The sequence below is a fragment of the Perissodus microlepis genome, chromosome 23, assembly GCF_051167445.1.
Source record: "Perissodus microlepis isolate ML-2025 ecotype Zambia chromosome 23, ASM5116744v1, whole genome shotgun sequence".
In the NCBI taxonomy this organism is placed as follows: Eukaryota; Metazoa; Chordata; class Actinopteri; order Cichliformes; family Cichlidae; genus Perissodus; species Perissodus microlepis.
This window is the reverse complement of record NC_140482.1, coordinates 5,063,569-5,076,412: the sequence shown is the minus strand read 5'-3', so window position 1 is coordinate 5,076,412 and position 12,844 is coordinate 5,063,569. Positions and strand designations below refer to the sequence as shown.

Below are 12,844 nucleotides of genomic sequence, written 5' to 3'. Positions count from 1 at the left end.
GGTGTACTTGATTGCACTGATACACTAGTCTACTTATAGCCCACACTACAAACACTGCTGTATCATTTCGTCTCTCTGTGCAGGTATGTAATGTGATGAAATCTGATATGTTTGGGCTGGATGGGTTTTGCGCTATATGAATTCTACAGTGAATGTGTCATTTTGTCTCTCTGTGCAGGCCGGGGCCTATTATATGCCACAGCCTAAAGGCAGCGGAGTTGCAGAGGTTGGAGTGACCACTGGCTATATGCTTGCAGGGTGGTGGGTCTCAGAGGACAACTGCTAACTGCTGCTGTTGAAGTTAACACGTGGAGAGCAACTGGTGTTGTGGCATAGCTGGCTCTGGCCTTGGGACTGTGTGTGTTTACTTGATTCGTGAATAGGACACTGGACTGTTTTATCTTTTATCTTTTGATTATTTGTCAGTAAATTATCTTTAGAATTTTATTGACTGTCATCTTTTTGCCCACGGCTGAGACGGTTGGTCAGACCTAGAATCTTTGTGTGGTGTGTCACAAGTGGCAGAAAAAAAGAGGAGCGATGCTGATGAGAACTTGTACTTTAAAAAACAAACAAACACAGAAGAGAACTTGGACAAAAAGCAACTAAACTTTTTTTTTTTTTTTTTTTTTTAATTAATGAATTAAAACCTTCACATTTAGACAGATATATTGTTACTCTGCTTCCTCTTATTTTATAAGCAGAATTAGCTTCATTCATTCACCAATCCAATCATATGACTTTTATTCACTTACTTCCACTTTTGTTCATTTTAACCAGCATGTTTTGTGTTTTTGTCTGAAGGCGGCATGTATGACATAACCTGCTGCCAGGTTAATAAACTGCTATCAGTGGAAAACGAGGAATCCGCAGTGGAATATGTAATCAATAGTTGCCAGAGTGACACTGCTTCTTTCATAAGAAATATCCAAACTTTTATACAGCTGTCTAAATGGCCAGATGGAATTTTTTTTGTTGATACTTCAGTATGTTTATGAAGGCATTTTGAAAACACGCCACCACGATGATCCCAAACAGATCCTGGAAATGACAGTTCAGGGGGCGGATCGGGTCCGCAGTCGCTTCCGCTTTGCTAATCACAGTTCCCAGGATCACACCGCCTCCACCCTGAGTCAGAAGAAATCTTTTTTTTCATCTTTTTAATTCATGATTTTTTTTTTCTTTTTTTTTTTTTTTTAAATGGATCACATGGACTTTATTAATCATCATCTGCTGTCTGATAGCCTCACTGCAACTTAGGCCTCGTCCACATCCACACTGCTTTGGGTGGGTCTAAACTTTGTAATCACAGAATCATTGTTTTTAATACGCGCGTGTACGAAATCTATCAACGTTATGTGTGCTGTGAACCCCGAAGACGAACGCGGTCAGTATCCATGATTGCTTTGATAAAGAGAGAGTGGGTGAGCTGGGCTGACTTATAACAGCGGAAAGGGAGAGAGCGAGAGAGCTGCGCAGTGAATTCCTTCCTTTAAATAATATTAAATAAAATACATTTTCAGCTCTAACCACAGTCTGGTCTATTGTTCAATTAGATTTTTTTACTTTCACTTTCTATTTACTGTGTTCGGTGACGTCATCCTCATTCTCTATAGCCAGAAATTGAGGCAATATTCCTGTTGGAGTATATTGATAACCAAAAGGGAAACTTAAGAATATGCTAGACAGTCTGGATTGCATCAGTTGGCTCAACAATTTCCCGAAAACACATCTGCTTTGTTTGCTGCTGTTTTTGTTTGTTTGATACATTTTGTTCATTTTTGCTCACTTTTGTATTTTTTCACGTCGTTAGAAGGCCTTTGGATATTCATGTACCCCTGATTTGGACTGAGTAACTGTTTGGACCTGAATGTGATGAGAAGACTGAAGAAGATGGCTTCTTCTTCCATTATCACCGCTGTGTTTCTGCTCTGCTGCTTAGCCAACGGCTCCACAGGTACATATACAATTTAATGAATCTCATTATTAATTCCTCAGGCTTTATTAAAGGAAAAGTTCATTTTAACTTGTCAACTAAATTGTTCTTTAAGATGCCACTTATGATTGGCCAGATGTTCTATGTGATTTAGTGATCGTGCAGTTTTATTTCTATATTTCTCTGCTTCTTTATGAGGCTCTCAGTGGAAATGTGCTTTACCATCAAAAAAACTAGAATGTAGCTATAATTACTGAACTAAAGTATCTCTGCTGTCACTGAAGCTTTGCAAAATCCTCTTGGAGGATTGCCTTTTCACATCTCTGATGCAGCGTGATGGCTTTGCCCTTGCTGTTCTTAGGCTCACCACATCCAGCCATGGTTTCTGATTGGCCCAGACAGTGACAGTCCTGGTCTCTGTGACATCACTGGTGCACTTTGAAATGTAGGCAATGACAGTTTGTCTGTGAAGGTTCTCAGTCATCAGGGTAATCGTAGTCTAAGGAGCTTGGAAAGAAAATTTTCTTCAAGTTTCTTGAAGACGTTTCACCTCTCATATGAGAAACTTCTTCAGTTCTAAGACCAATTGGTGGAGAGTCCCAGATTTAAGCCCTTTGGGGGAGACCCTCAAGAGGGTCATGGACCCCCTATTGATCCCCTACCTAATCGCATGATCCAAGGTGTGAAAACAGGTGTAGGTAACAGCCAGGGTTTCGGGTGAGCTCATTGTGAAACCTGGCCCCACCCTATCATGTGATTTCCTGAGGTCAGATGGCCCAGGTTGTGAGTGGGCGTTAAGGCGCCTGGGAAGGGATCTCAAAACTGGATTATAGATGGCAGACAGTTGGTGTTGTAAACCACCGCCTCTGTTCAAAGATGGTCGCTCACAGTGGACATAAATGGCTTCTTTCACTCCTTTCAAACCATCTGTCTTCTCTGTCCAAAATGTGAACATTGGCATGCTCGAAAGAGTGACCTTTGACCTTTAGATGCAGATGGACTGCAGAATCTTGTCCCGTGGAGGTGGCTCTTCTATGTTGATCCAGCTTGTTGTCCAGGGAGAGCACGTTGGACAGTACGATGGGGGAAATAGCGGGTTTGTGTGAATTAGCTGCTAGCCTACTCCGGATGCCTCCACACTTACCCGTCTTCTTCTTCCTCTTGCACCGCCTGACATGTTCCATCTGTGTGCGAGATCTAGTAGCAGGGCTCGCTGAATGGTAAATGGCCTGTATTTGTATAGCGCTTTTACTAGTACCTAAGGACCCCAAAGCGCTTTACACAACCAGTCATCCACCCATTCACACACACATTCACACACTGGTGATGGCAAGCTACATTGTAGCTACAGCCACCCTGGGGCGCATTGACATGTAGGTGCCTCCGAAGCAGTCCACAGTCCCTCAGTGTAATTCATAGCTCTTCCGTGATTAATAAAGTCAGTTTGCTTTTCTTGATTTTGAGAAGGAGCTCACGACTGTGTGGGCCTTGTTTCACAAGAAAAAGAGCAAAGACACTGTTTTGTCGGGACATAGAGCAGCCGCCCTGTGTGTCCATGCCGTGATAAGATGGTGAAAGATGAACCCTTAGGCCCCCTCCTCGATTCAGAGATGGTCTTTCCCTTTTCATGTAAATAGCCTCCTTGACTCCGCGCTCAAACCAGCGTTCCTCCCTGTCCAGGATGTGAACATCCTCATCCTTGAAAGAGTGTCCACTGGCCTGTAGATGTAAATAGACTGCAGAGTCCTGGCCTGACGAGGTAGCTCTTCTGTGTTGTGCCATCCGCTTTGCCAGAGGTTGTTTGGTTTCCCCGATGTATAAATCCTGGCAATCCTCCTGGAACTTAACAGCGTACACTATGTTACTCTGTTTATGTCGGGGGACCCGATCCTTGGGTGGACCAATTTTTGGCGCAGCGTGTTTTGGGATTTGAAACCCACAAAGATTCAGTGTTTAGAAAAAATGCGTCTCAACTGCTCCGACACTCCTGACACATACGGGATCACTACGAGTCTTCGCTTAGGCAGCGGTCGTCCTTCTCTCCTGGATTGCCTGGAGCTTTCTGGTTGGGGAAACCTACAGTCAGCTGAGACCAGTGTTGGGCAAGTTACTTTGAAAAAGTAATTAATTATAGTTACTAGTTACTACTTCAAAAAGTAACTGAGTTAGTAACTGAGCTACATGATTCTAAAAGTAATTAATTACTTGAAAAGTAACGATTGCGTTACTTTAAAAAAACGTTTAACCCTCTGGGGTCCAGCTTATAATTGTCCATTTTTAACTACTTTTGATTTTCCCTCCACATTTCGCCTTTAAAAACTATTTACTTTGCCTTGTTTGGTATCATTCTTTTCAGCACAACCTCACGTGTCTGAATTTACAGTCATGTTTTCATTTTGACATACTGTATTAACACAATTGATCTAAAATCAGACAAAACATAAAATCAGAGTAGAAAAAGTTATTTTTTACTGTAACAACCACTTGCTGTGTTTATTGTATGATCGTTTCATAGCTGTTTGTGGTTGTGTAGTTTGTATTTCAGTGGGACGCTATCCCTGTCTTTGAAGCATGCCGTCAGGGTGGTGCCGCAGCCGAGCACCACTGTCGAGCAGGTGCTGTAGCGGGTGGGACATGGAAACATTTCGTATGCTTCACGTATGCATAAAGCGGTTGTCATATTCTTGAAAGATCAGGGGTTTGTCTATCAGCTTATAGAGAGTGGCCTGTATTTGAATGATGAATTTATGCAGGTTTCACCCCTTGCAGTGCCCTCCACTCGGATCACTGTGTCGGGGGTGCCTCCGTTTATTCCCAATGCGGTTTGGAGCAAGAACTGAAGCGCTTTGGGAGATTTGCAAGTGGCTTCCGGACAGTGAGTCTGGGCTGTAAGGACGCCAAGTTAAAGCATGTTCAGTCCCTTCGGAGGCAAGTGTTCGTGTTTTTAGACTCCCCCACACAGACACTGGATGTCTCCTTCCATGTCAAACATGAAGAAGGGTTCTACATGGTGTATGCTAGTTCTGGGAACATGAAATGTTTTGAGTGTGGAGATGAGGGTCATAAGAAAATAATGTGTCCTCACAGACAGCTTGCAGCGGGACCTGCTGTGGATGATAGTGGGGAGGGGGTTAGCGGGCAGCAGGCGCTAAACGTGGCTGCGCCTGCGGCGCTGGGTGAGACCGCTGTTGCCCCAGCTGAGGCTGTGCCTCTAGTGCGGGACGAAGCTGCTCTTGTCCCGGCTGAGGCTGTGTCTATAGTGTGGGGTGAGGCCGCCGTCGACCCGACTGGAGCTGTGCCTCCAGCGTGTGGTGAAACTGCCCTATCTAAAGAGGACGCTGCGCCCTCGGTGCGAGGTAGGTCGACTTTTCTCCCGCGGATGCTACGGCTTTGGTGTGGAGTGATTGCATGACTACAACCAAGTCGAAAGAGAGGGTGGAGGCTGGACCTGCGGTCAGTACGGCACGGAATGGGGATGAAATGGGGAACTCTGAGTTGGGTGTAGAGTGTGTTGTTGCCTCGGGAGCAGGAGGGGTGGAGGAGCAGCGGTGTAGAACGCCTGCTGGTTGTTATGGTAACGACGCGAATGCGTGGAGTGTGATTCTGACTCTGATAATGTTTCTGTAGCAGACAGTGTCTCTCAAAATGCAGATTTGTATTCTTTGGAGGAAATTGTTGCTTTTCTGGATGACACCTTTGGTAAAAAGGTGATGTTGGGGAATATTTCCCTGATGTTGAGAAATTCATTCGGTCAGCTAGGACTCTTCAGAAAGTTGTGGGATTGGACTTACTGGATGGTAAAAAGCGTTATCGCCTGAAGAAACATGTTACTGGTCTGAGGAAACAGTTGAAGCGTTTGAATCTATAGAGACACTGAAGTTTTTACGCTGAAACATTATGATCATACAACACTGGGTGTTTCATCTCTGCTGGGTTTTTCTGTTTGCTTTCTTGATGGCTTCCTCTTATGTGCAGGGGTTGAGGGTGGCCTCCTTGAATGTGAATGGGTGCAGGGATGCAAATAAAAGAGCCTTATTAGCTGAGGTGATCAAACAGGAGAGATTAGATATAGTCTTTCTCCAAGAAACTGTCACGGCGGTGTGCGCCGATAAGTTCAGTTTACGGGTGGGGAAGAAGTTTCTTAGCCATGGGACAAATTTTAGCGCAGGAGTTGCTATTTTATTTTCTCCTTCTCTAAATGCGAATATTATTTTCAGCATAGAGATGGTAAAGGGCAGAGTCCTTTTGGTGAAGGCTGAAATTGAAGGTTTTATTTTTACTTTTGTTAATGTCTATGTACCAACCTTAGTCTGAGCGTGAGATTTTGTTTAAAACATTAAAAGAACTGGACTGTGTTGTGTTGGGTGGGAACTGGAATTGTTGTCTTGACTTTACTTTGGATAGGACCGGGGCGGAGCCGCATCTTCAGTCATCTTCCGCTTTATCAGATGTCCTACGGAAAATTAATTTGGTTGATGCGTGGCAGATGAAGCACCCCTCATCCAGGCAGTATACCTGGGTGAAAGTGACTGATGGCAGGATTAGTGCAGGGAGATTAGACAGGTTTTATGTGTCTGTTTCATTTACTGCTCGAATTATTAACTGTCAGTGTTTTCCTGTTGTTTTTACAGATCATCACTTAGTTTTAGTGGAGCTGTTTCTATCTACCACCAGCAAATCCAAATCTTTTTGGCGGTTTAATATAAAATTATTGCATGATCGGATATTCTGCGACAATTTTAGGTTTTTTGGGGATTACTGGAGATCAAGGAAGGGTGATTTTGATTCCCTTACTCAATGGTGGGAGGTAGGAAAGGCCCAAATTCGTGTGTTTTGTCAGCAATATAGTGTTCTTTTGACAGCCAATATCATGAGAACTGTGCAGGAACTTGAAAAAGAGAACGCGTATGGAGAATGTCTCTGGTTCACAGTTAGGTCAGCAGAATAATGACTGTCTTCACTCTAAAAGGCAAGAGCTTAACCATTTTTTACATGAGAGCTAAAGGAGCTTTGGTTTGAGCACGTTTCACCAGGCTCCAGGACATGGACGCTCCAACCACATTTTTCTTTAGTTTGGGGAAATCTGTGGTTCACAGAGAGTAAATGATGTGTCTTCAGCTTTCGGATGGAAAGGTGACCACAGATCCGGCTGAGATGAGAAGGCATGCAGTGGCCTTTTACACAGACTTGTTTAGAGCGGATAGCTGTGATGCAGACCTTCTGCAGGGGCTTCCTCAGCTGAGCCCAGGGGATCGGGACGTTTTGAACAGGGATGTAACCTTGGATGAGCGGTCTGCGGCAGTGTCTCAGATGGCTTCAGGCAGGGCTCCAGGAATAGATGGTTTACCATCAGACTTTTTTAAGCACTTCTGGAGTCTTCTGGGTCGGGACCTACTGGACGTGTTTAAGGAATGTTTTATAGAAGGGATACTTCCAGCTTCCTGCAGGCGTGCAGTTATCTCTCTCATACCAAAGAAGGGAGATTTAACCCTTCTTAAAAACTGGAGACCAGTGGCCCTTTTATGTGCTGACTACAAGATTCTTTCCAAGGTTTTATCGATGATTGGTGTAGATCAATCTTCCTGTATTCCGGATAGGTCTATGATAACTTATTTTTAGTGAGAGATGTGTTTGATATTTGTAAAGTGTACAATGCTAAAGTTGGCATCATTTCTATTGATCAGGAGAAGGCTTTTGACCGTGTGGACCATGATTTTCTTTTTTCTACCTTGAAGACCTTTGGTGTTGGGCAGGGGTTTCTGACTTGGGTGAAGCTGTTGTATAGCGATGCTTACTGTGTTGTGAAGGTGGGAGGAGGGTTGAGTTGTCCTGTGCCGGTTCGGAGAGGGATTAGACAAGGTTGCCCTATCTCTGGACAGCTTTATAGCATTGCTATTGAGCCTTTTCTCTCTAGACTGAGAAGCAAGTTGAGGGGTGCCAGATCTGGTTCAGAGCCCTCCTGTCGTTGTGTCAGCATATGCTGATGATGTTAATGTTTTTATTACGGATCAAAAGGATGTGCAGGAATTGCAGGAATGTCTGGTTTTGTATGGAAACGCTTCCTCAGCTAGGGTTAATTGGGGTAAGCGTGAGGCCTGTTTGGGGCAGTGGAATTTGTCGAGTATTCCCAAGCTTCCTGGGAACCTTCGCTGGGGTCAAAGGGGTATTAAAACTCTTGGGGTTTACTTGGGGAGTGATGACTTTGTGAAGCAGAACTGGGAGGGAGTGCAGGAAAAGGTGGAGGCTAAGTTGTCTAAATGGAACCGGTTGCTCCCCTACCTGTCCTACAGGGGTAGAGTTCTAGTAGCTAACAATCTAGTTGCCTCATCTTTATGGCACAGATTGCTTGTTTTGGTGTCACCACCCGGTCTTCTGGAAGAGGTGCAGCGGCTTCTGGTGAAGTTTGTCTGGTCGGGACAGCACTGGCTTCGTGCGGTGGGCCTGTGTCTTCCTGTGGTGGAGGGGGGACAAGGCCTAATAGATGTTTTGTCCGGAACAGCAACCTTTAGACTACAGACGGCACAGAGGCTGCTGTATGGCTGTGGTCACAGCTGGATGACTTTTGCTCAATTGCTGCTTAGGAGAGCGGGCCGGCTTCGATTGCACAAACACCTCTTTCTTCTGAAGTTGGATCAAGTGGATCTGTCTGGACTTGTGCCATTTTACAGCTCGGTGGTTAATGCCTGGCGGACGCTGAAGGTCGCACATACTCCTGACCCCAGCCCTGGGATGTGGCTTTTTGAGGAGCCGCTGTTTTTTTTTTTTTTTAAATGACTTTTTTCCCAGCACTGTATTTTCTTCTGCTACAATAAGGACCAAGTTTGTGGAGGCTGGCATTGTCAAACTGGGTCATCTTACAAGGATGTCAATGGGTGCACTTGGTGGTGTCACAGGCATTAAGTCCTACGGAGTGCTGGAGAGAATTATGGAGGAAATTTGGCAATCTCTGTCACCATCACTGAGAGACTTTGCTGGATACCGTGTCCTAGCTGATCAATGGGCTGATGACAGCGAATATGTTTTCCCTTCATTGATGGTCAGTCCTGCCTTTGAGGAGCAGCCTGAGGGGAGTGGCATGCTTCTCTCCCTGGGGACACCAGTGCTGGATAGTTTCAGCTCTTGTGGCAAGAAGCAGCTTTATTTATGCTGTGTTAAGGTGCTGAATTTCCGCTCTCTGGTTGGAATCAGGGAGTCAAAATGGACTGAGTTTTTTGCTTCAGATTCTACCCCTAAAGGCAGGTGGAGGTTCCTGTATAAGCCTCCTGTTGAAAAACGGATGGCTGACCTCCAGTGGAGGATTGTACATGGAGCAATAGCCACGAACAGACACAGAGCCCACCTGGACCCAAGCACTGGGGAGGGTTGTCCTTTTTGTTCAGAAAGGGAGGCGCTGGAGCACTTAGTGGTCTGTTGTCTGCGGCTAGTGGGTTTATTTTCTTTGTTGCAGGAGCGGGTGGAATCTTTAGGGGAGACTTTCTCTGTACCTTTGTTTGTTTTCGGCCCTAAGTATTCAGTGCAGAAAAGACGGACCTTGGTTCTGATTAATTTTTTGTTTGGTACAGCTAAGCTGGCAATATGGAAGACTAGGAAGAACCAGATGCTAGGTCAGGGTTGGACTGATGTTGTGCAAAGTCTAAAGGGCCTGTTGGCATCCCGTCTGAGAGTAGAGCATGCTTTTTACTCTCTGACTAATAGTCTGGACTCCTTTGAAACTATGTGGGGCATTGGAAGGGTTTTGTGTTCAGTAGGAGCAGATGGGACACTTGTGCTTAACTTTTAAGTGTGTGTGCTGGGTACCTTAGTTGATGGTTAGTGTACAATGAATGTTGTGATTGTGTGGTGGTTTTTTTTTTTTTTTTTTTTTTTTTTTTGGTCTTAGTCTTTTTTTGTTGTTTTGATTCGGTGTAAATAAAGTTGTGTGAAAAGTCAAAGTGTGTCTCTCTCTCTCTTTCTCTTTCTCTTTCTCTCTTTCTCTTTCTTTTCTTTTTTGGGGGGGGGTCATAAGCAGAGTGCTTGCTGCCGCTGTCCTTACGTGACGAAACTACTGAGGAAAAAACGCGGCGTATATATTGTTTATCATGACTCTGGTTTTACGTGGCCTATCAACAGTTTATAAACTGGTATATATCACCTTGTTGCTTTGTCTTGAAGTGGTCATGTGATTGGCTTACCACGACTACTTTATTCTTCCTCAGTCAAACAGCAGCACTCATGCGGGTGTTTTGCGCCCTTAGTTCCAGGTGTTGTGCTAGACAGTGATCGTGATTACCGTCCGCGGGAGCGCACAGCTGCTTAAAGCTGTAGAGTCCAGATTACTTACGTAGTCAGCTACTTCCGTGCGACTGATATAAACTGTGGTAAGCTGAACACAGCTTCAACCATCTGTTGAAAAATTAGTAACGGACCACGTTTCCTTGTTAGTAACTGTAACGGCGTAGTAACGATAGGAATAGTAATTAGTTAGTTTACTCGTTATTGAAAAGAGTAACGCCGTGAGTCCCATCACTGGCTGAGACTGAAGAAGTCACTTGGATGAGTGACGAAACATTTCTCCCAAACAAAACGCTACGTCCAGATGAACAGAATCAACTTTTTGGGATTACCTGGATGATTGAGCATGCATGTTTTTGCACTTTTGTTTCTTCTTGACACCAGGTTTTCATTCACCTTTTAAACATAAAAAAACACCAAGAAGTAATAGAAATAATAATTTCCTTCAAATTTGATGAATTGACATGTAGTTGTTGAGAGCTTTTCTAGCATGACTATTCTTAATTTTTCTTTATCTTTCAGGCTCTCAGGATGATTGTGTTTATGCTGCAACAGGCTCAAACTTCACTGTGCCACTTAGATATGAGTTGTAGGAATCAGATCACCTGAAATGGATCAAGGACACAAGCGTAATCTTTTATCGCAGACAGAAATAGGTGATCATAGGGAAAAATGATGATGTTGATTCAACTGGATCACTAAAGCTGACAAAACTGACCAAAGACAAGTCAGGACGATACAAACCAGAGGTTCACAACACAGATGGAATAATTGTGGGGGGAAATTTGCCGAGTGTGCATTTGTGTGTATTAGGTAAGGAAAATAACATTATATGTGTATTTATTGTGTTTGTACTACTTCTATCACAACAAGCAAGTGTGCTAAGCTGTTTTAGTCATACTTTGTCATTAAGAGTGTTTGGTTTTATTATGACGCCACTTTTCAGTCTTATCAATCAACAGTGTTGGTTACTGTAGAAAAGCATTATCAGCAGTAGTTTATATAATGTTGATATAAAGAAATTTTCTGTACTCAGACCCTGTGCAGAAGCCCAAAGTAACAGTGATGTGTACAGGTGATAAGACACAAGTCTCTTTTACTTGCAATGTTATTAAGGTGAGTACAATATTTATTGTTTCAGGTACAATTAAGTTAGAGTACTCTACCAATAACTGACTCATAATTAAGCTGTTGAAGAATCTGTAGACAAAGGCCTCATTTTTCCTCCACTGAAACCAAGCATGATTTGCAGTGTGCATTTACTCAGATGTTGTTTCAGTGAGGCTTGGGTCTCTATGTATGTATTATTTAATTATATAGGCTGGGAAATTACCAAAAATGTATGAAAAGAATATTATATTTCTAATTTTGGTGAGGTTGAACTTTTTATGTTAGACTTAAAATCTGAACCTTCCACTAAATCCACTAATTGTCTTTTCATCTACAGAGTGAAAATAATTTTCAGATCAAATGGTTTATGGATGATAAACCCGAAGAAAAAGAGACTGGCAAGGAGCTGACAAGGCTAGCCGAAGACGTGCTAAATGCTCGTTTCTCTTGCAATGTTTCTAACCCCGTCAGCTCTGAGATCAGTCAGCCTGTTCAACAAGACTGCATTAAGCCCTGTAAGTAGTCAAGTCAGTGACACTGGGTTGTGCAAGTATGATGTGCTATCACGTGTCACCTGTCACTCATCTCCAAATAAATACATTTCTGCTCCTATTGTTTTATTCTGAAGCTGATCACAGTGGCATCTGGATCGCTGTGGGTATGTTTCACATCTTATATGAAATGTGGAGGAATTAAACTTCACACAATGAACTCATCATTTGTCTATTTCTAGTCCCACTTTAACATGTCAAACACAATTTGCTGTTATTCTTCACCATCAGGCATTTGTATTTGTTTGGTGGTAATCCTTGTTGTCGTCATTTGCTGTGTCCAGTCCAGACGGAAAAAGCGGATTTAAAAAAAAAATGCGTAAGATTTCTTTTTAAAAATGTCGTCTCCTTTTTATTTTGTTGCTGGGTTGTTTTGGCTGGTGTTTGGTGGCAGGGCGTATACTTCACTGAAAGCTCAATAACTTTCCTTCCTTGAGTATTGAGACAAAGAAAAATGATTGGATTTATTAAGTTTAGCCATTGTAATGAATTTCACAGTGCAGTATTGACATTAGGATTAAACAAACCAGGCTGAACATGTGATGCTGGATTAGGCTACAGATGACACAAATTATTGTGTCAAAGAAGGAAATTAGGTTTTTAATGTTTTGAGCAGTTTCTTATCTTTTACTACATGGTCAGAAATCATCACGTGTTGCAGAAATGACCTTTTTTGTGACTGGGTGGTCTGTGGTTTGGGTTTGATTTCCCTTTGTTTTTTTTTTTTTTTTTTTTTGTTTTTTTTCTCCTGCTGAAGTATTTCTTCAGCTTTCCAAGGATTTACCCATGAACTCCTGCAGCTAGATGGTGCCAGAAGGTATATTTTGCTATCTGATCACATAGTTGTATAACATATTGACACTGGTCTCACTTCTGCCCTTGGATTCTGTTATTCGTGTTTTCTGTTTATCTTTACTGATAAACTATTTTACTCTTTTCTCTCGCCTCACAGTTCATTATTTCAAAACCACTACCA

At 43.1% G+C, this 12,844-nt stretch overlaps 1 protein-coding gene across 1 annotated transcript; it reads left to right on the top strand.

Moving 5' to 3' along the window:
* Nucleotides 1-175: 175 nt before the first annotated feature.
* On the top strand, nt 176-12,556 carry LOC146360818 (T-lymphocyte surface antigen Ly-9-like). Its single transcript, XM_084921730.1, is given in 5 exon segments — nt 176-1,287; nt 1,814-1,957; nt 10,730-11,020; nt 11,244-11,323; nt 11,655-12,556. Coding segments are annotated over 4 exon segments (639 nt in total). The 5' UTR covers nt 176-1,287; nt 1,814-1,875; the 3' UTR covers nt 11,841-12,556.
* Nucleotides 12,557-12,844: the final 288 nt, after the last annotated feature.